Source organism: Pongo pygmaeus, chromosome 6, assembly GCF_028885625.2.
Source record: "Pongo pygmaeus isolate AG05252 chromosome 6, NHGRI_mPonPyg2-v2.0_pri, whole genome shotgun sequence".
In the NCBI taxonomy this organism is placed as follows: domain Eukaryota; kingdom Metazoa; phylum Chordata; class Mammalia; order Primates; family Hominidae; genus Pongo; species Pongo pygmaeus.
Window position 1 is genome coordinate 26,976,519 of NC_072379.2, and position 23,901 is coordinate 27,000,419.

The following is a 23,901-nucleotide window of genomic DNA, read 5'->3' on the forward strand; positions in this document are numbered from 1 at the left end:
TTTGCTTCCACAGTTGGATTACAGCAGTTTCATTTGTGTAAGAGCAGCATATATTTAAAATATCAAAATTATGTATAGTTTCTTTAAATGCTTATTGAGCAGGATGTGGTGGCTCACGCCTGTGATCCCAGCACTTTGGGAGGCTGAGGCGGGCAGATCACGAGGCCAGGAGTTCGAGACCAGCCTGGCCAACATGGTGAAACACTGTCTCTACTAAAAATACAAAAATTAGCTGCGCATGGTGTCGCATGCCTGTAATCCCAGCTAGTAGGAGGCTGAGGCAGGAGAATCACTTGAACCTGGGAGGCAGAGGTTGCGGTGAGCCGAGATCACACCTCTGCACTTTAGCCTGGGTGACAGAGCTGGACTCCATCTTAAAAAAAAAAAAAAAATGCTTATTGAAAATTTCTCATTACAATCTTCTATTCATGGTTATGCTGCATTTCCTCTGAAATTTTACTGCCATACAGTGGATGGCACTAATTCAAAATACCTGTCTTCCATGAATACACAGTCAAATATTGCAGTTATCTAGACAAATTCTTTCTTAATGTTACACCAATATTACAAACCAGATTTTATGAGTAAACATGTCTCTTATTATTGTTTTGTAGTTCTGTATTAGTGTGTTTTTTCAGTGTAGGTTCCTTAATATTAGTTTATTGTAATTTTTTTGTTTTACTCACATATTATAATTTAAGACATTTTGCAATTGTTTGTACACTTTAAGTCAATGTGGGGTTTAATAGATAAATCAGGCACATGTCTGTCACAATCAGATTATGTACGTATGTGTTTTATTTACAAATATGACCTCTATTTTGGTTATGGCTTATCTTGTTTATATTCATTCTTAGCTGATTTTCAATGGTTGTTTTATTTTGTGTAAGTGAGTAATCATGGAAATAGTCTTTTTACCATGAGTTTTATAATGAATATATATTTCCTTGTGTGAGAGAAACACTTGTGGTTTCAGGGTAATTTTTTTTTTCCATTTTTGGAGATTGTGTCTTGCTCTGTTGCCCAGGTTGGAGTGCAGTGGAGGGATCTTGACTCACTGCAACCTCCACCTTTTAGGCTCAAGCGATTCTCCTGCCTCAGTCTCCTCAGTGGCTAGGATTACAGGTGGCCGCCACCACGCCCGGATATTTTGTTGTATTTTTAGGAGAGATGGGGTTTCACCATGTTGCCCAGGGTGATCTCAAACTCCTCAGCTCAGGCAATCTGCCCGCCTCATCCTCCCAAAGTGCTAGGATTACAAGCAGCAGCCACCGCATCCGGCCTGAAGGTAATTTTTGAAAAGATTTATAATTCTGTATTTTTCTCAGTTTTTAAAAAATTAATTGTTGTAAAAACTCATAACATAAAATTTACCATCTTAAATCTATTCAAGTGTGCATTTCAGGGCCAGGCATCATGGTGGCTTCCATGTGTAATCTCAGGATTTTGGGAGGCCAAGACAGGAGGATTACTTGAGCGTGAAAGTTTGAGACCAGCCTGGGAAAACATATGGAGATTCAACTACAAATTTTTTTTTTTTTTTTTTTTTTTTTTTTAATAGCCAGGCATGGTCTTGTCCATACCAGCTGGTATTCTTAAATTTAATAAGGCGGCTGGGCGCAGCAGCTCACGCCTATAATCCCATCACTTTGAGAGGCCGAGGTGGGTGGATCACGAGGTCAGGAGTTTGAGACCAGCCTGGCCAAAATGGTGAAACCCCATCTCTACTAAAAATACAAAAATTAGCTGGGCGTGGTGGCATGCACCTGTAGTCCCAGCTACTCTGGAGGCTGAGGCAAGAAGAATCACTTGAACACCAGAAGCAGAGGTTGCAGTGAGCCCAGATCGTGCCACTACACTCCAGCCTGGGTGACAGATCGAGACTCCACCTCAAAAAAATAAATAAATATATTTAATTTGGCTTAGTATGATTTATAACAGAATACACCAGATGCAGATAAGAATATTTTGTTTTCTCTTGCTTTTGACTGGAAAGTTTTGCACATAACTGTTAAGCCTAGTTGGTCTGTAATATGGTTTGGCTGTCCATGTTCTCCAGACCTCATGCTGTAATATAATCCTCAGTGTTGGATGTGGGACCTCGTGGGAAGTGTTTGGGTCATGGGGGCAAATTGTTCATGAATGGTGTGACACCATCCTCTTGGTAATCAAAAAATTTACACTAAATTCACATGAGAGCTGGTTCATTGAAAGAACCTAGCTTCTTTACCTCACAATTCCTGTCCCTTACCATGTGACATGTCCAGTTACTCTTTGCCTTCCACCGTGATTGTAAGCTTCCTGAGGCTCTCACCAGAAGCAGATGCTGACACACACTTCTTGTACAGTCTGCCAGACTGTGAGCAAATAAACCTTTTTTCTTTACAGATTATCTACTCTCGGGTATTCCTGTATATGCAAAATAATTAATATAGTCTATAATGTTGTCAAAGTTTTCTGTTTTCTGTTGATTTTTTATCTGAACTTTCTATTTATTATTGAAAATGGGGTCTTGATTTCTGCAATTATTATGTTGCTATGTATTTCTTACTTGACTTTTGTCAATATTTGCTTTATACATTTTGGAGCCCTGATGTTGTGCATGCACATACATATAGATAGACAAATATAATAGTTATAAATTCTTGATAAATTTACCCATTTTAGTATTACATAATATCAGTTTTTGTCTCATGCCAGTACTGGACTTAAAGCATATTGTGTTTAATATAATTATGACTTCTTCATTATGTTTAATATAATTATGACTTCTTCACGCAATTGTGGTTACTATTTGCATAGAATAAAGATATTTTCCATTCTGATACTTTCAGCCTGTTTGACTCAATGCTTATGAGTCTCTTTATTTTTGAGATACAGTCTTGCTCTGTCACTCAGGCTGGCTCAATGCAACCTCTGTTTCCTGGGTTCAAGCAATTCTCCTGCCTCAGTTTCTCAAGTAGCTGGGATTACAGGCATGCACCACCTCACCTGGCTAACTTTTGTATTTTAATTTTTTTAGTAGAGAGTAGAGATAGGGTTTTACCACTTTGGCCAGGCTGGTTTCAGCCTCCCAAAGTGCTGGAATTTCAAGTGTGAGCCACTGTGCCAGGCCTAAAATGACTCTCTTGTAGGCCGCATGTTGTATGCCTTTTTTTTTGAGATGGAGTCTCGCACTGTCGCCCAGGCTGGAGTGCAGTGGCGCAATCTCGGCTCACTGCAAGCTCTGCCTCCTGGGTTCACGCCATTCTCCTGCCTCAGCCTCCCAAGTAACTGTGACTATAGGCGCCCGCCCCAACGCCCGGCTAATTTTTTGTATTTTTAGTAGAGACAGAGTCTCACCGTGTTAGCCAAGATGGTCTGGATTTCTGACCTCGTGATCCGCCCACCTCGGCCTCCCAAAGTGCTGGGATTACAGGCGTGAGCCACCGCGCCCGGCGTTGTATGCTTTTTTCTTAAGTGACTTGGGCATTTTCTTTTTCTTTTTCTTTTTTTTCTTTGCTATTTATTTATTAACCTTTTTTTTTGAGACGGAGTCTTGCTCTGTCGTCAAACTGGAGTGCAGTGGCACAATCTCGGTTCACTGCAACCTCTGCTTCCTGGGTTCAAGCAATCCCCCTGCCTCAGCCTTCCGAGGAGCTGGGACTACAGGTGCGTGCTGCCATGCCCAGCTAATATTTGTATTTTTAGTAGAGACGGGGTTTCACTATGTTGGCCAGATGGTCTCGATCTCCTGATCTTGTGATCTGCCCACCTCTGCCTCCCAAAGTGTTGGGATTACAGGCATGAGCACCCGCGCCTGGCCATTATTCATTTAGTTTTAAGATACAGTTACACTTCGTCAATCAGGCTGGTTTGCAGTGGTGTGATCATGGCTCACTGCAGCCTCAAAACCCCAAACTCAGATGATCCTTTTATTTCACCCTGTCAAGTAGCTGGTTACAAGTAAGTACCATTACACCCAGCTAGTTATTTATGTATTTTTTGTAGTGATAGGGTTTTGCCATGTTACCCAGGCTTGTCTTGAACTTCCGGGATTAAGTGAATAGCCCCCCTTGGCCTCCCAAAACCCTAGGATTAATTTCTTTCTATTAAATAGTTTAATTTATATTTAAATTGATTGTTTAAAGAAAGGAAGTTAGTTACTAGTTTGTTACTGTTTTATGTGTTTCCTGTAGTTTTTTTTTCTGTTTTACTGCCTTAATTTTTGTTTATTTTAATTGCGTAGTGACATGCTTTGATTATTTATTTATTTATTTATTTATTTATTGAGACAGAGTTTCACTCTTGCTGCCCAGGCTGGAGTGCAATGGCGTGATCTTGTCTCACCACAACCTCTGCCTCCCAGGTTCAAGCGATTCTCCTGCCCTGGCCTCCCCAGTAGCTGGGATTACAGGCACGCACCACCATGCCCAGCTAATTTTTTGTATTTTTAGTAGAGACGGGGTTTCTCCATGTTGGTCAGGTGGGTCTCGAACTCCCGACCTTAGGTGATCCGCCCGCCTTGGCTTCCCAAAGTGCTGGGATTACAGGTGTGAGCCACCCAGCCTGGCCTTAATTTTTTAAATGTGTGTATTTATTAATATATTAATATTTCATTTTACCTTTTTTTTTTTTAGACACAGTTTCACTGTCTTCCAGAGTTTCATTGCACCCAAGGCTGGAGTGCAATGGTGTGATCTCGGTTCACTGTAACTTCTGCCTTCCAGGTTCAAACGATTCTTGTGCCTCAGCCTCCCAAGTAGCTGGCGTTAAAGGCACACACCGTAATTGCCAGCTAATTTTTGTATTTTTAGTATAGACAAGGTTTTGCCATGTTGGCCAGGCTAGTCTCAAACTTCTGGCCTCAAGCAGTCCACCTGCCTTGGCCTCCCAAAGTGCTGGGATTACAGGTGTGAGCCACTGTGCCTGGCCTCATTTTTCATATTCTGTAGAAGAAGTTTAAGGGTTTTATGCACCATCATTATTATAGTAAAGAATGTGTGTCTATATACATTTAATAAAGAGCTTTATGTTTATAAATGTTTTTATAATGGTGTCCATCATTTTATTTTTCAACATAAGGGACTCATAAGCATTTTTTTTTAATATGCAGTGTCTTACTATGTTGCTCAGGCTGATCTTCAACTCCTGATTTGAAGTGATCTGACTGCCTTGGCCTCCTAAAGCTGTAGAATTATAGGCATGAGCCACTGTACTTGGCCACCATGTAACTTTTTTTTTTTTTTTTTTTTTTTGAGACAGAGTCTCGCTCTGTCGCCCAGGCTCAAGTGCAGTGGCATGGTCTCGGCTCACTGCAAGCTCCGCCTCCTGGGTTCACGCCATTCTCCTGCCTCAGCCTCCCGAGTAGCTGGGACTACAGGCGCCCGCCACCACGCCAGCTAATTTTTTGTATTTTTAGTAGATACAGGGTTTCACCGTGTTAGCCAGGATGGTCTTGATCTCCTGACCTCGTGATCTGCACGCCTCGGCCTCCTAAAGTGCTGGGATTAACTATGTAACATTTTTTTGTAGAAGTGTTCTAGTGGTAATGAACATCCTCACCTTTTATCTTGGAAAGTCTTTATTTTTATCTTGTTTTTGAAGTCAAATAATTGTGAATCAAGTATTATTGGTTAGAGTTTTTTTTATTACATCAAAATTTGGAAAGTTTTCAGACATTTTTGTCTTCAAGAAAGCTCTGGATTCCTTTTTTTTCAATATTCTTCTAAGATTACTTTCATGAATATATTGATGTACTTAATGGTGTCTAGTAAGTTTTACCTTTCATGTTTTAATTTTCTTCTGCAATTTTATAGCTTTGAGTTAGATATTTTAGGGTATGCCACCTCACACCAATCAATTGTATTTTGATGTTTATATTGTGTATGACAATATTTATCTCTGTACAATTTAAGACAGTGTGGAGCAAAGTCAAATATGAATCATATGTCTACTGCCAATATAATTATCTCTGTTTGCCTCTATGAATATTATCCTTGTATTTTTTATAACTTGTTTATTTGTGGTGTTGGTTTGTTGTGAATGGTTGTTTAATCTTGTCTAGGTGAGAAGTCAAAAAAATTCTCCTAATTTCAACATCTGTTTGTGAATCTATATTATGTTTGTTTGAGAGAACTTTTGGATTTGAAGATAATTTAAAAACTATCATAATTCTGTTTTTTTTTAGGTATTGTTTATTTTTACCCGTGAAAAACACATAAAAAATTTACAATCAAGTATTTTTAAATATTCATTTTAGTCATCTTAATGTTATGCAACATATCCCTAGGATGTTTTTACCTTGCAAAGCTACATCTCACTACATATTAAACAACTACCATTTTTTTCCATTTCATGGCAGTTTTCAAACACTGTTTTGTTTCCTGATTCTAAGAGTGTAACTGCTTTATATATCTTAATACAATCTTTTCCATGGCTGGCTCATTTTATTTTGCATGTTATCAAGATTTATCCTTATAGTTGTTACAATATTTCCTGCTTTTTGAAAAATGAGTGATATTTTAAATTATATTTACTGAATGATTTGTTGACAGAAATTTGCATTGCTTTTACCTATTGGCTTTCACTAACAATTCTGCAATAATTATGAGTATAAAAATGACTCTTCATATGACCATATATTTGAAAGTATATATATGTTGCATTCTATTTTATTAGTCTACTTTTTAACATTTGTACTCATACCAAATTGTTTTAATTCTGTAGCTTTGTAGTATGTTTTGAAATCAGGAACTGTTCTGCCTCCAACATTGTTCCTTTTTTTTTGAAGTTTGTTCAGTACTTTATTGTCTCTCGACATTTTATATACCTTTGGGATTGCTGTTTCTATTTCTTCAAAAATGCAGTGAGAAATTTGGAAAACATTGCATTAAATCTGTATATTACATTGGGCAGTATGGATATATTTACAACACTTATTATTTCAACCTTTGAACAGGAGTATGCTGAAGAGTGTGTTGTTTACTATCTATATATTTGTGAATTTTTGGTGTTTTCTATTGTTGTATACTTTTATTCCATGTTTGTCATAGAAAGTAATCTATACAAATTCAGTTGTAAAAAATTTGTTAAGACTTCTTTTTTGTCCTACCAAGTGTTCTATTGAGGAGAATGCTGTATGAGCTATTGAGGAGAGTATGTATCATTTATGTTGTTAGGAGTATTCTCTATACCTCTGTTAAATATAATTGTTCTATAGTGCCTTTAAGCCCTCTCTTTCCTTACTAATATTTTGTCTTAATTTTATTAGAGCAAGTAGGTATTAAAATACTCTTCTATAATTATATTGCTCTCTATGTGTTTCCTCCATTCTTTCAATATTTACTTTATATATTTGGAACCTTAATGTGAGATACACAAACTCAAACACACACACACCACACACACATAGGTAGAAATTTGTCATAGGTTCCCAATGAACGAATCTATTATTTTGTAATTTTTTAAAATCTCTTTGGAGTTTTGACTTTAAAGTACGTTTTATAAAATGACAGTCTTTAACTTAAGATGCAGCTTGTGTAATATTATTTTGACCTCTTCTGCCCTTGTTTTGTTAATATTTGCATGGAATGTCTACTTCCATCTTGCCATTTTTATTCTTTTGTTATCATGACACTGCAACTGACTTGTAAAAAGTCAATTTGGATCTTGGTTTTTAAATGTTTTCTATGAATTTATTGATGGAAAGTATGTCTATTGAGGCCAGGCACAGTAGCTCGCACATGTAATCCCCGCACTTTGGTGGTGGGTGGATCACCTGAGGTCAGAAGTTTGAGACCAGCCTGGCCAATATGGTGAAAACACATCTCTACTAAAAATACAAAAATTAGTTGGGCATAGTGGTGGGTACCTGTAATCCCAGCTACTCGGGAGGCTAAAACAAGAGAATTGCTTGAACCAGGAGGTTGAGGTTGCAGTGGGTTGAAATCATGCCGTTGCACTCTAGCCTGGGTGACAAAAGTAAAACTCCATCTCAAAAAAAAAAAAAAAAAGTATATCTGTTGATCCAAAAGTTAATTTTATATATATTTAAGTAATTTTCTGAGAAAGACTTACTGTTATTTCATTGTTTATTACATCTTTCTCATTTTCTTTTTTCTGTCTTCTTTTGTGTCTTTTTGATTTTTTTTACTGATATGCTTTCATTTCTGTCTTATTTTCTTTTGTGTATCTATACAGGTATTTTTCTTCTTGTACCTTGGAGATTACATAAAACTTCTAAAAGATACAACAATATATTTTAACCTGGCAAAAGATAAACTTCAGTTGCATTCAACAATTATTTCTCATTACATTTGTTCTCAATTTTGTTGGTGATGTTGCTAATTGTATTTTTTTAATGTGGTATGTTAGCAGATGTTTATAAAAATTTTTATGCTTTTATCTTTCACATTTTAGAGAATAATTAGAAATGTTTTCTGCACTATTATGATAATGCTAAGGAATTCCATTTTGTGTATATGCATGTCTTTCCCAGAAAGTTATGTATTTTCGTGTGATTATGTGTTGCTTTCTTGCATTGTGTCATTTTTAGTGGAAGAAACTCCTTTCAGCATCTTTGATGTGTAGGACAAATGGCAGTGCCAATATACTTTTTCAGGATTTGGTTATTTTGGAAGGTCTTTTTATTTGGCAGGACAGTTTTGCTGCTGGTATTATTCTCACTTGACAGCTGTTTTCTTCAGGACTTTGATTGTGTCACACAGTTTCCTTCTGGCCTGCAAAACTTTCATGAAAAATTAACTGGTTATCTCTTAAGATTTTATGCTTATAAATGACACATTATTTTCATCTTGCAGCTCCCAAGATTCTCTTGTCTGTGACTTTTTAAATTGTGCTTATATATGTGCTTGTTATATAAATATCTTTGTGTGCATTCTAGTTTGTTGAGCCTTTTCATTTTTACATCATTTTATCTTATAGTATTTCAGTTATTTTTTGTATTTTTTCCCTCCACAATTTCTGTTTTTTAATATCTTTCATTGTTTTTGTTGTTGTTCCCATTTTTCTGATTTTTAATAGTTGTCTGTGTTCCTGTTACACTAATGGAGTATTATTCAATTTATTTTAAATTTTAAAAATATATTTGTACATCTTTTTTCGTTTTGTTTTGTTTTTGTTTTTGAGACAGATTCTTGCTCTGTGTTGGCCAGGCTGGTCTTGAACTCCTGACATCAGGTCATCTCCCCACCTCATCCTCCCAAAGTGCTGGAATTACAGACATGAGCCACCATGCCCAGCCCATATCTTCATTTTTTAATGCTTCCTTTCTGAAAATTTTATAATAATTGATAGGGCTATGTCGCCCTAATATTTTATATACATTGTAATCTTCAATTGAAATTTGAACATTAAAAAAAGCTACCTGTCAGTGTTTATAATGCAACTTTGTCCTGGCAAAGTCTGAGACCATTTGTCTGGCTGAAGATTCTGAGAGTCTTTCAGACATGTTCTTAGGATGTGTCATGTCTGAAATTTTTTGGGATTTTTTTAGTTCATTCTTGTTTCTTCTTAATAGTCAGTAGCCACTTGCCACAACTGTTCCCTGTCTCTTTGCAGCTGTAGCATTTACCTTTGATCTCAGTGGACTCAACATTTTGTCATTCCAAAGTATACTGCCATTTGTTTCAGCACTTTATGTCATGGGAAACAGAAACCAGTGTCTGCAAAAGCACCTAGAAGCCGGAAATAAAGATGTATGTGTTATTATTTCTCTTGCCTTTTGAAAAAGAAACCAAGAGTTGGCAGTTTACTTCCAGAGGCACTATGTTATATCAGGGAACAGAAAGAGCTGTGTTGGGTAAATGTAACAGACTTTTCTCTCCCTTCTGTGTGGCTCTTTGCATTGTGCAAACCTGGGGCACTGCACACACTTAACTCATTTATTAATTCTCCACAGATACGTTTTGGTCAGTATGTTTTTGTTACATTTATATGTCTATGAAGGAATTAGAACCTGTGGTATTTTGCTATGCCATCTTGCTTGTGTAGTTTGTATGATTTTATAGGTTAGATTTGTAAAGTATATTCATCTGAGTCTAGCAGGTGGCATAATTTGTTATTTTTTGTTTCTTTCAGCTCTGTGTTCTCATTTTGCCCAAGACCTTTGGCTAGAGCAGAACATAAAAGACTCTTTCCAAAAAGTGACACTGAGCAGATATGGAAAATATGGACATAAGAATTTACAGTTAAGAAATGGCTGTAAAAGTGTGGATGAGTGTAAGGGACACCAAGGAGGTTATAATGGACTTAACCAATGTTTGAAAACTACCTCGAGCAAAATATTTCAATGTAATAAATATGTAAAAGTCATGCATAAATTTTCAAATTCAAATAGACACAAGATAAGACATACTGAAAATAAACATTTCAGATGTAAAGAATGTGACAAATCACTTTGCATGCTTTCACGCCTAACTCAACATAAAAGAATTCATACTAGAGAGAATTTCTACAAATGTGAAGAATGTGGAAAAACCTTTAACTGGTCCACAAACCTTTCTAAACCTAAGAAAATTCATACTGGAGAAAAACCCTACAAATGTGAAGTATGTGGAAAAGCCTTTCACCAATCCTCAATCCTTGCTAAACATAAGATAATTCGTACTGGAGAAAAACCCTATAAATGTGCACACTGGCAAAGCCTTTAACCAGTCCTCACACCTTACTAGACATAATTCATACTGAAGAGAAAGCCTAAAAATGTGAACAATGTGGCAAGGTCTTTAAGCAGTCCCCAACCCTTACTAAACATCAGATAATTTATACTGGAGAGGAACCATACAAATGTGAGGAATGTGGCAAAACTTTTAACCTATCTTAACAACTTACTGAACATAAGAAAATTTATACTAGAGAGAAAGCCTACAAATGTGAAGAATGTGGCAAAGCCTTTAACCAGTTTTCAACCCTTACTACACAAGATAATTCATAGCGGAGAGAAACCCCACAAATGTGAAGAATGTGGCAAATGAGCCGCAAAGCTCACTGAACATAAGTTAATTCATACTGGAGAAAAACCCTACAAATGTAAAGAATGTGGAAAAGCTTTTCACCGATACTCAATCCTTAGTACACATAAGAAAATTCATACTGGGGAGAAACCCTAGAAATGTGAAGAATGTGGAAAAGCCTTTAACCGGTCCTCAACTCTTACTACACATAAGATAATTCACAGTGGAGAAAAACCCTACAAATGTGAAGAATGTGGCAAAGCTTTTAACCAATCCTCACACCTTATGAGACATAAGAAAACTCATAGTAAAGAGAAACCCTACAAATGTGAACAGTGTGGCAAGGTCTTTAAGAAGTCCTCGACTCTTACTGCATGTAAGATCATACTGGAGAGGAACCTTACAAATGTGAGGAATGTGGCAAAGGTTTTAGCCAACTCTCAAACCTTACTAAACATAAGAAGATTCATACTAGAGAGAAACCCTACAAATGTGAAGAATGTGGCAAATCTTTTAACCAGTTCTCACTTGCTATACATAATTCATACTTGAATGAAACCCTACAAATGTGAACAATGTGGCAGATCTTTTAACCAGTTCTCAAACTTTACTATGCATAAGAAAATTCAAACTGGAGAGAAACTCTACAAATGTGAAGAATGTGGCAAAGCTTTTAACCAAGTCTCAACACTTACTATACATAAGATAATTTATACTGGAGCAAAACCTTGGAAATTCAAAGAATGTGGTAAAACTTACAATCCTCAAAACTTTCTACACATAAGAAAATTCATGTAGGAGAGAAACCCCACAAATGTGAAAAATTTTGTAAATTCTTTAACCAGTCTTCAACCCTTTCTACACATAGTATAATTCATACTGGAGAGAAACCCCACAAATATGAAGAATGTGGTAATGCTTTTAACCAATTCTCAAATCTTACTAAACAAAAGAAGATTAATACTGAAAATGTTACAAACCAGAAAAATGTGACAATGATTTTAACAAAACCTTCAAATTTTTCTAAACATAAAGGAAATCATACTGGGAAGAAATTATAAAAATGTGAAGAATGTGACAAAGCCTTTAAATGGTTGTCACACTTGATTGTAGGTAAGATAATTCATACTGGTGGAAACTCCCAGAAGTGTGAAGCATATGGCAAAACTTTAATTCCTATACCTTATTGCACAGGAAAGCATTTATACTTCAGAAAATATTGTACTGATATAAAGAATGTGGAAAAGCCATTAATATGTGCTTACATCTTATTCAACATTAGAGAGTTAGTACTTAATAAAAGCATTATAAATGCAATTACTGTCAAAAACTCAAAGTATAAGGTTTTTGTTTTAGTGTGTTTTGTTTTGTTTTGTTTTTAAATGAGACTACGTAATACTCTTTCCCAGGCTGGAGTGCAGTGGTGCAATCTTGGCTTACTGTAACCTCTGCCTTCCAGGTTCAAGCAATTCTCCTGCCTGGGCCTCCAGAATAGCTGGGACTACAGGCATGTGCCATCACACCCGGCTAAGTTTTGTATTTTTTAGTAGAGACAGGGTTTTAAACTGTGTTGGCCAGGCTCATCTCGAACTCCTGACTTGAAATGATCCACACACCTCTGCCTCCCAAAGTGCTGGAATAACAGGTGTGAGCCACTGTGCCCAGCCAATATAAGCCTTTAAAGTAAAAAAAGAGTTTTTATTTTGAAGACAAACATTAAAAACATAAAGAGGGTTGTAGTGCCTGCCTTACTTGTATCACAGATCTTATTGTACACATTTTGTATCACAAGCAGTTGCTCAAACTTCGTTCAACATCAGGGAATTTATATCGGAGAAAAACTACAAATGTAATACATTTCAAAAATTTTTCAAAAACTACATCTTAGAAAACACCAGGGGGTGCATACTAAACTATATTTTTCCAGATGCAGTAAATATAAAAAAAAATTCAAAAATAAGTCTACGTAAGTATCAGAGAATTCACAGTAAAAATATCTAAGGCACTGACACTTCAAACATTGCACTAAGTAAATGTGCTGAGTATACAAAATAACCCAAAACTAAAGTGGGTAGATAAATTATTTGTATATAACTTTAAAAGAAGTAGAAATATTTTTGCAGAGTTACAATTACATTCAAAGTATACTTTTTTCCTTGAAAAAAATTGCAGAATTTATGAAAAGTGAATAATGATCTAATTCAACTCAAATTACTTCATGCTTTTCATTCCTGTTGCATTCACTAGTGAAAGCATGTGATCAATTGTTGCTGCATCGAAGGTATGAGAGATTCTTTTTTGTTATGTCGATATTGTTTTTGAATTTTTCTATGGAAGAGTAAAGACATTACAATGTAGGATGCATGACAAAAGTCTAAGTGGAGAGGCTGTTTGTGTTTAATTTATAATATTGAGTGATGTATGAGGTAAGTGTTCAGAGTAGTATTCTTCTGTGTTATACTCCAAACAAAATAATTTTAGTTAAAATTAATTAGTATATAATTTTACTAATTGTACTTTTATGTAATAAAATGCAGTACAGTTTTAAAGATTTAGATTATTATAAACTTAATTTTTTAATTAAAATTTTAACATAAGACCACTGTGCATTCAATAAAGTATTATTATGCCACTAACTTTTACCTGTCCTACCTTACTCAAGGGTGTAGGTCAAAGATGGTAACAATAGACTATTTGATAACATAATGGACTAACAGCTCCAGTAATTTATTTTGCCAGTGGCTTCAAACTGCAAATAAATTAATGAATATTGTTCCCATTGATTAAATTTTTATTTATAATTTAAACTTATTTTTCTCAATTTTTGTGCGTACATAGTATCTGTTTATATTTATGTCATACATGGCATTTTTTGATACAGTCATATAATTTATGTATTAATCAGATAAGGGCAAATGAAGTTTCCATCAACTCTATCTAGCATTTATCTTTTGGATTACTAACCCATTCTACACTTTTACTTACTTTAAAATGTAAAATAAATGCTGTTGACTACAGGGTCATTTTTATGAGTAAAATAAAAATTATTTACAAATATAAATAAAATCCTGAGTCTTAAAATTCTGAGTTCTGCTTAAACATTTAAAAAAATTTGTTATGTATTTTTCTTTGAACATGTGGTCTCTCTCTGCCTGCAAACATACAGAATTTTAGTTTTGATTTACATAAAATTAGCTATGCATATATGTTACTGTAAAAATAAACCTTAGGTGCAAGAAAATTATAGAGTATGTATGAGTATGAGTTTGCACCTATTTTCAGAAGAATAGAGCAATATTGTAACAAAACAAATATTTTAAGAAGGTGACTTATTAACTGAAACCGAAAACCTCAAAAATGCTGAAAGCAAATCTATACTCTGCTTTTTTTAAAATTTATTACTGTAAAATCTTCTGACTTAGGGTTCAGAACCTCCCCATGAAAAATTTCTGTTTTTCCTTGCCTAGTACTCATGCTAGACCTATAATTTTCTTGTCTCTTATGATTTTTTCTTTTATAGTTTATGAGGTATTCATTATGTGAGCTGGTCATGACTAATAACGATTTTTATAAAATTTAGTGCACACTGAACAATTTTTAGATGTATTTCCAAAATTGTGTAGTTTATTAGGACATTCGATTTTTTCTTTTAATTGGAGAATTCTACATAAGCCTGTATTTTTTAACTTTTTTTGTTCTCATTATAATTGACATAAGTATATTTATTGAGGCAATTTGTTCAGATAAGAACTAGGGATGCTTCATAAGTCATGATGTTTTTTAATATATAAATGTGGCGAACAAACATGACAGTGCTTGCTGTGTAGCAGATGCTCCATGATAAGCCATAAATATTCCTGCTAGAGTTAGTTTGTAAGTTCAAGTCGGAGAGGGAAAATATCAATAGTGAAGAAATAACATTGATTCTTCGTGTGGAGATAACAATTGTTTTCATGCTGCAAAGCTAAATATTGCTGAACCTAAAGAGAAACTCTGTTTCTTTTATTTCCTAATTATCTTTAGTTTTGTTTGTCTTATTATGTGTCTTCTGTGTATTCATCACAGCCCTTCTCCCCTTTTTCTATGTGATTGCTACAGTTTTCTCATTGTCTTCATGCCATGTCATTTTACATGGTACTTTGTAGGTTTTGATGAGAAAGTTGGTGTTTTTAATGCACTCAAAAATTGGTTTTAGTTAGAGAATTTGCTTATCAATATAACTTTCAGATCAGTTAATTAAGATAAAAGGCATATGCTGTCCATAGATCAGAGGATTAAATAACTTAGCATTGTTTTTCTCTGTTTGTAAACGGAAAATCTTATTAAATTCTTACACAAAGTGTGACACATTTAATATTTGCTAGAAAATGCATCTTAGAAATTAAATTATGAAGAGTTAATGGTGAGGAATTTTAAATTTAATGTTCTATGATATAGCACAACACAGATTTATTTATTTACTTATTTATTTATTTATTTATGAAACAGAATCTTGCTCTGTCACCCAGGCTGGAGTGCAGTGGCGCAATCTCGGCTCACTGCAACCTCCGCCTCTTGGGTTCAAGCAATTCTCCTGCCTCGGCCTCCCTAACAGCTGGGATTGCAGGTGCCTGCCACCACACCCAGCCAATTTTTGTATTTTTAGTACAGACGCGGTTTCACCATGTTGGCCAGGCTGGTCTCGAACTCCTGACCTCGTGATCTGCCCTCCTCAGACTCCCAAAGTGCTGGGATTATAGGCGTGAGCCACTGTGCCCTGCTGAATCTTTTATTGTTAAGTGTGAATGTTAAAGGTTGCAAAATAATAAAATGACCTCTGTGGATTTGAAATTTGGAATAATATTTCTTGTCCATATTGATATTACAACTCAGAGGAATTTCACCCTGTTATTTTATGTGTCTTTTTAGTGAGTGAAGGTCAGTGTACAGTTTATATTCTTAGTCACCTGTCGTCAACTTCTTGGTCATTTTCTCTGGAAAAATTCTGGAGATTATGGCAACTTTTAGATTATTTTGTGTTATTTTTTATGCAAACTTGTTTATTGTGTTCCCAGAATGGCCAGTCACAGGTCTATAAGCAACACCTGCCATTTTAGTGTCTTCCATATCATCACTATCTGTAATAAATAAATGTGTATTTATTTTGTAAAATATAATATTTGGAAGTATATATACATTGTCAAATGCTTAATTCTAGGTAGTTACCTCACATAGTTAACATTTTTATGGCAAGAGCATGTGACATTGTCAGCATTTTTCAAAACTACAAATACATTATTTTGATCTATAGTCACTATGCTGTACAAAAAAACTTGAACTTATTCTATTAACTATAATTATGTATTTTTTGATCAACATCTTTTCAAACCCTCCTTTCTCCTAAATAACTTGTGTCTGGTGGTCACCTCTTCAATAAGATTTTAGAATCCTTTTGTAAGTGAAATCATGAAATAATAATCTTTGTGCCTGGCTCATTTCGACAAATATAATGTTTTCCTCCAGGTTAATTCGTGTGATTGAAAATAATAAAATTTCCTTCTTTAAAGATGAATAGTATTCCATTGTGTGTATATACCACATTGTCTTTATTTACTCATTAAATGTTGAAACCACTGATTCTATATTTTGGTAATTGTGAAGAGTGTTGTAAAAAACAAGCATGTTTCTTCATTCTGATTTCATTTGTTTTGGATGTATAACCAATAATAAAATTGCTGTATTTGGTGGTTTAATTTTAAATTTTTTTGAGAAATCCTTATTTTGTTTTTCATAATGACTGTCCTCATTCACATTCAAACCAACAGTGTGCAAGCATTGCCATTTTTTCACACCTTGACTAACACATTTTTAAAATAAGAGTAATTCTAACAGAAATGAGTTGATAGTTTTTTTTGCTTTCCTTTCCCTGATAATAACTGATATTGAGCATTTTTATGTGTCTCTTGACCATATGTATGTCTTGAAAAATATTTAAGGCTTTCACTCATTTTAATAGTCTTTTGTCATATAGTCATTTGAGTTTCTTATATATTTTTGATATTAACCCCTTGTCACATGAATGACTTGCAAATATTTTCTCCATTTTTTTAGTTATCTCATCTTGTTGATTGTATGAGATTCCATGCAGCAGCTTTTTAATTTGAACTAATCTGACTTACCTATTTCTCTTTTGATTCCCTGGAATTTTGAGGTTAATTTATTTTTTTTAATTTTTTTATTTTTTGAGACAGAGTCTCGCTGTCACCAGGCTGGAGTGCAGTGGTGCGATCTCGGCTCACTGCGTCCTTCACCTCCCCAGTCCAAGAGATCTCCTGCCTCAGCCTCCTAAGTAGCTGGGACTACTGGCGTGCGCCACCATGCCCAGCTGATTTTTGTATTTTTAGTAGACACAGGGTTTCACCATGTTGGCCAGGCTGGTCTCAATCTCCTGACCTCGTGATCCGCCTGCCTTGACCTCCCAAAGTGCTGGGATCACAGGCATGAGCCACTGCGCCGGCCAAGGTTAAGTTTTTAAAAAGTCACTGCAGCCTAGAACTCCTGGGCTTAAGATGTCCTCCGTCTTCACTCTCCCAACTAGCTGGGACCACAGGCCCAAGCCTGTGTGCCCAACCTGTTGTTATTACTTTTAATGTCTGCTAGTTCCAGGGGTGCACATTTTCCCAGGGTTTGGGCATAACATGAGCACTGGGAATGAAAAAGGTCTTACAGTGCCCAGAAGAATAGAGTCTGGATGTGGGTGTTACCACTCCCTTTCTCAATTTGATTCATTCTTGTTCTTTGAAGAGACAGTGATAGCGAAAGGGAACTTGGGCTTGGGGTCGGAGGGTCTGATTTTAGGTCTGGAGTCAATCTCTGAAAGGCTGTGTGAGATTGGCACTGTCTACAACCTCTCTTCTGCATCTGCAAAATGAGAAAGGTGAGGCTTGATGAGCCCTGAGGTCCCTTTCACTCTTTAAAAAAATTTTTTTTTGAATTTCCATAGGTTTCGAGGAACAGGTGGTATTCAGTTACATGAGTAAGTTTTATGTGTTTGTTTGTTTGTTTTTATGAGACGGAGTCTTGCTCTGTCACCCAGGCTGGAGTACACTGGCACAATCTCTGCTCACTGCAACCTCTGCCTCCCGGGTTCAAGCGATTCTCCTGCCTCAGCCTCCTGAGTAGCTGAGATTACAGGTGCAAGCCGCCTCACTAGGCTAATTTTTGTATTTTTAGAAGAGACGGGGTTTCACCATGTTGGTCAGGCTGGTCTCGAACTGCTGACCTCGTGATCTGCCCGCCTTGGCCTCCCAAAGTGTTGGGATTACAGGCGTGAGCCACCGTGCCTAGCTGAGTAAATTTGTTTGTGGTGATTTGTGAGATTTTGGTGCACCCATCACCCGAGCAGTGTATACTTAACCCAATTTGTAGTCTTTTATCTCTCACCTCCTTCCCAACGCTCCTCTCTGAGTCTCCACCGTCGATTGTGTCGTTTTTATGCCTTTGCATCCTCATAACTTAGCTCCAACTTATGAGTGAGAACATACAATGTTTGGTTTTCCATTCCTGAGTTACTTCACTTAGAATAATAATCTTCAATCCTATCTAGGCTGCTGTGAATTATATTAATTCATTCCTTTTTATAGCTGAGTAGTATTCCATCATATATATACTACGGTTTATTTGCTCGTTGACTGATGGGCATTTAGGTTTGTTTCACATTTTTGCAATTGCAAATCGTTCTGCTATAAACATGCATGTGCAAGTATCTTTTTTGTATAATAACTTTTTTTGCTCCGGGTAGACACCCAATAGTGAGATTGTTGGATCAAATGGTAGTTGTACTTTTAGTTCTTTAAGGAATCTCCACACTCTTTCATAGTGGTTGTGCTAGTTTACATTCCCACCAGCAGTGTAGAAGTGTTCCCTTTTCACTGCATCCGCACAAACTTTGATTATTTTTTGATTATTTGATTATGGCAATTCTTGTGGGAGTAAGGTGGTATCACATTGTAGTTTGGATTTGCATTTCCCTGATTATTAGTGATGTTGAGCATTTTTTCATATGTTTGCTGGCCATTTTTATATCTTCTTTTGAGAATTGTCTTTTCGTGTTTTTAGCACACTTTTCGATATTAGTTCATTATAGATTCTGGATCTTAGTCCTTTGTCAGATGTATAAATTTTGAAAATTTCCTCCCACTCTGTGGGGTTTTGCTTATAGTTTTAGGTCTTAGATCTTAGATTTAAGTCTTAGATGCATCTTGAGTTGATTTTTATATAAGATGAGAGATGAAGATCCAGTTTTATTCTTCTACATGTGGCTTGCAGGATTGTTTTTTCTAGTTCTGTGAAGAATGATGATGGTATTTTGATGGGAATTGTGTTGAATTTGTAGATTGCTTTTGGCAGTATGGTCATTTTCACTATATTGATTCTACCCATCCATGAGCATGGGATGTGTTTCCATTTGCTTGTGTCGTGTATAATTTCTTTCAGCAGTGTTTTGTAGTTTTCCTTGTAGAGGTCTTTCACCTCCGTGGTTAGGTATATTCCTAAGTATTTTGTATCTTTGTGCAGCTGTTATAAAAGGGGTTGAGTTCTTAATTTGGTTTTCAGCTTGGTTGCTGTTGGTATATAGCAGAGCTACTGATTTGTGCACATTGATTTTGTATTCTGAAGCTTTGCTGAATTTATCAGTTTTAGGAGCTTTTTGGAGGAGTCTTTAGTGCTTTCTAGGTATACAATTATCTCATCAGGAAAAAAATACAGTTTGAGCTCCTCTTTACCAATTTGGATGCTCTATTTCTTTCTCTTGTTTGATTGCTTTTGGTAGGACTTTCAGTACTATGTTGAATGAAAATGGTGAGAGTGGACATTTTTGTCTTGTTCCAGTTCTCAGAGAAAAATGCTTTCAACTTTTCGCCATTCACTATTATGTTGGCAGTAGATTTGTCATAGATGGCTTTTATTTCATTAAAATAGATCTCTGGTATGCCGATTTTGCTGAGGGTTTTAATCATAAAGGGATCCTGGAATTTTGTCAAATGCTTTATCTGCATCTATTGAGATAATCGTGATTTTTTTGTTTTAATTCTGTTTATGTGGTGTATCACATTTATTGACTCCACATGTTAAACCATCCGTGAATCTTTGGTATAAAACCTACTTGATTATGGTGGATTTTTTTTTAATATGTTGTTTGATTCAGTTAGCTAGTATTTTGTTAAGAACTTTTGCATCTGTAGGCTGGGCCCTGTGGCTCACACCTGTAATTCCCACACTTTGGGAGGCTGAGGTGGGCAGACCACTTGAGGTCAGGAGTTTGAGACCAGCATGGCTTACATGGTGAAACCCCATCTCTTCTAATACAGATATATATATATATATATATATATATTTTTTTTTTTCCTGCAGTTCTTGGTTAGAATGTTCTGTAAGTATCTGTTAAGCCCATTTGTTCTAGGGTATAGTTTAAGTCCATTGTTTCTTTGTTGACTTGCTGTCTTGATGAATTGTCTGGTGCTGTCAGTGGAGTATTAAAGTTTTCCACTATTGTGTTGCTGTCTATCTCTTTTCTTAGGTCTAGTAGTAATTGTTTTATAAATTTGGTAGCTCCAGTGTTAGGTGCATATATATTTAAGATTGTGACATTTTTCTGTTGGACAAGGCCTTTTATTGTGATATAATGTCCCTCTTTGTCTTCTTTAACTGCTATTGCTTTAAAGTTTGCTTTGTCTGATATAAAAATAGCTACTCCTATTTACTTTTGGTGTCTATTTGCATGGAATGTTTTTTTCCACTCCATTACCTTAAGTTTATGTGAATCCTTATGTTAGATGAGTCTCTTGAAGGCAGCAGATAATTGGTTGGTGAATTCTTATCAATTCTTCAATTCTGTATCTTTTAAGTGGAGCATTCAGGCCATTTACTTTCAATGTTAGTATTGAGATGTAAGGTACTATTTTATTCATTGTGCTATTTGTGGCCTGTATACTGTTTTTTTTAATTGTATTTTTGTTTTATAGGTCCTGTGAGATTTATGCTTTAAAGAAGTTCTGTTTTGATGTGTTTCAAAGATGTGTATCAATATTTTGAGCTCTTTTTAGTAGTTGTTTTAGTGCTGGCTTGGTAGTGGCAAATGCTCTCAGCATTTGTTTGTCTGAAAGAGACAGTATCTTTTCTTCATTTATGAAGCTTAGTTTCACTGGATAAAAAATTCTTGGCTAATAATTGTTTAATTTAAAGAGACTAAAGATAATGTCCCAATCTTTTCTAGCTTGTAGGGTTTCTGCTGAGAAATCTGCTCTTAATCTGATAGGTTTTTCTTTCCAAAGTTTTAGACTTCTCTTTCTCCTCAGAAACACCAATTATTCTTAGGTTTGCTCACTTAAAATAATTCCAAACTTCTTGGACGCTTTGTTCATTTTTTCTCATTCTTTTTTTCTTTTTTGTTGGGTTGGGTTAATCCAAAAACCTCGTCTTCGAGCTCTGAACTTCTTTCTTCTGCTTGCTTGATTCTATTGCTGAGACTTTCCAGAACATTTTGCATTTCTCTAAGTGTGTACTTCATTTTCTGAAGTTGTAATTGTTTTTCATTTATGCTATCTATTTCACTGAAGATTTCTCCCCTTATTTCCTGTATTTTTTTTTATTTTCCTAAATTGGACTTCACCTTTCTCTAGTGCCTCCTTGATTAGTTTAATAACTGACCTTCTGAATTATTTTTTCAGGTAAATCAGGGATTTTTTCTTGGTTTAGATCCATTGCCGGTGAGTGTGATTTTGGGGGATTTTTTTTTTTTTTTTTTTTGAGACAGAGTCTTGCTGTGTCACCCAGGCTGGAGTGCTGTGGTGTGATCTCTGCTCACTGCAGGCCCCACCTCCCGGGTTCACGCCATTCTCCTGTCTCAGCCTCCCGAGTAGCTGGGACTACAGACGCCCACCACCATGCCAGGCTAATTTTTTGTATTTTTAATAGAGACAGGGTTTCCCTGTGTTAGCCAGGATGGTCTCAATCTCCTGCCCAGCTCGGCCTCCCAAAGTGCTGGGATTACAGGCATGAGCCACCACACCCGGCTGGGGGGAATGTTAAGGAACTTTGTTTTGTCATATTACCAGAATTGTTTTTCTGGTTCCTTCTCATTTGGGTAGACTATGTCCGAGGAAATGTATAAGTGTCAAGGCTACTGTTCAGATTATTTTGTCCCATGGGGTATTCTCTTAATGTAGTACTCTCCTCTTTTTCCTATCAGTGTGGCTTCTTGAGAGCCAAGCTGTAATGATCGTTGTCTCTCTTCTGGACGTAGTCACTAGGCAGGTCCATCAGGCTCCAGGCTGGTACTGGGGGTTGTCTGCACAGAGTCCTATGATGTGAATTGTCTGCAGGTCTCTCAGCTGTGGATATTAGCACCTGCTTTGGTGGAGGTAGCAGGTGATGAATTGGACTCTGTTAGGGTCCTTAGTTTTGGCTGTTGAATGCACTATTTTTGTACTCATTGGCTACTTGCCAAGAGGTGGCGCTTTAAAGGGAGCATCAGCTATGGTAGTATAGGGAGAATCAGGTGGTGAGTGGGGTCCTAGGACTCCCAAGAATATATGAGATTTGTTTTCAGCTACCAGGGTGGTTAGGGAGGGAAGATCATGTGGGGACATGGGTAGGCGTGTCTGAGCTTAGCCTCTGCTTGGGCGGGGCTTGCTGCAGCTGCAGTGGGAAATGGGGGTGTGGTTCCCCGGTCAATAGAATTATGTTCCCAGAGGATTATGGCTGCCTCTGCTGTGTCATGCAGGTTGTCAGGGGTGTCGGGGAAAGGGGGAAAGCCAACAGTTACATGCCTCACCCATCTCTCATGCAACCCCAAAAGCAAGACTCATTCCCACCATGCTCCCCACCCCCAAGAGCACCGAGTGTTCTGCCAGGCAGTGAGGGAGCAGAGCTAAGAACTTGCCCCTGGCTACCAGCCTCCCAGCTGCAAAAGCAAGCAGGGCTTTTGTGCCTTGCTGCCTGTGGAGTCTGCTCACCCAATTCACACCCATTCCGAATTTCTGGCCAGGAGACTTCACGTTTGGTTAGAATTGTTAGAAAATTCAGCTGGAGGTTTCCTTCTCCCTGTGGTCCTTTCCAAGTTCCCCTGGCAGCCCTCCCCAAGGGCCCCTTTGAGGCAAGTCTAAAATGGCTTCCCAGAAGACTCAGAGAGCCCACTGGGCTTTTCCCACTTCTACCTCTGTATTTAGCTCAGCTCTCTAAATTGACTCAGCTCCAGGTAAAGTCAGATTTCTTATTCTATGTTCTAGACCTTCAGGTTCCCCAGTGAAGGTATGTGTTCAAGGGCAGACTATCCCTTTTTCCCACTTTCACATCTTGAACACTATCAATATTTTGGCTGTCTGCCAGGTCCTGAAGGAGCAGTTTGCTTCCTTCAGAGGGTCTTTGGATTCTCTCAGCTCTCCTGGTTTATTCCTGCAGTACTTCTGGAGCAAGTTAATGATGCGAGTCTCCACATACTGCTCTGAGTGGGAGCTGCAATCTAGCCCTTGCCTCCTGTTTGCTATTTTTTTCCTCCCAAAAAAAGGGGTTTTTAAATTTCTCTTTATTTCTACTAATTTAGAAAATTCAAAGCTGAAAATATTAGGTCAAAAATAAAAAGTAGCATTGGATGAGCGGGTGTTGGGCATAATGGTTAAGATTGCAACTCCGTACCAGGTGGTTCCTTATTGCATTCCAGTTTTGCCATTTATGGACTATGTGACATGAATACAGTTTCTTGATCTCTCTGTGCTTGACTCTTCAGCTCTTTACTGCCTAAATCTTAGGGTTTTGGTAAAATTAAAGCAGTTAATACAAATAAATGTGCCCAATAAGTCCCCAGCACATAGCGAGTGTACAGGAAATTTATTCACTCTTATTTATTGATTCTTTTAGATCATGATTAATGTTAAACCTAAAAACAAGGTGGCCACATCAGTGGTTT

General features: G+C 36.6%; 1 protein-coding gene across 3 annotated transcripts in view; it reads left to right on the forward strand.

Annotated features, from left to right (window-relative positions):
* The window catches only part of ZNF138 (zinc finger protein 138), a 38,539-nt gene extending 21,854 nt beyond the window's left edge, over window positions 1-16,685 (forward strand). For 2 of the 3 annotated variants that reach the window (XM_054495412.2, XM_054495411.2), the window contains exon 4: window positions 10,081-16,685. In XM_054495412.2, the coding sequence (XP_054351387.1) occupies window positions 10,081-10,652 (572 nt within the window). In that variant the 3' untranslated portion in view covers window positions 10,653-16,685. Of the gene's footprint in view, window positions 1-9,561; window positions 9,699-10,080 lie in introns of all 3 variants that reach the window. The other variant, XM_054495413.2, reaches the window with a different exon arrangement.
* The last annotated feature ends 7,216 nt before the right edge of the window (window positions 16,686-23,901 follow it).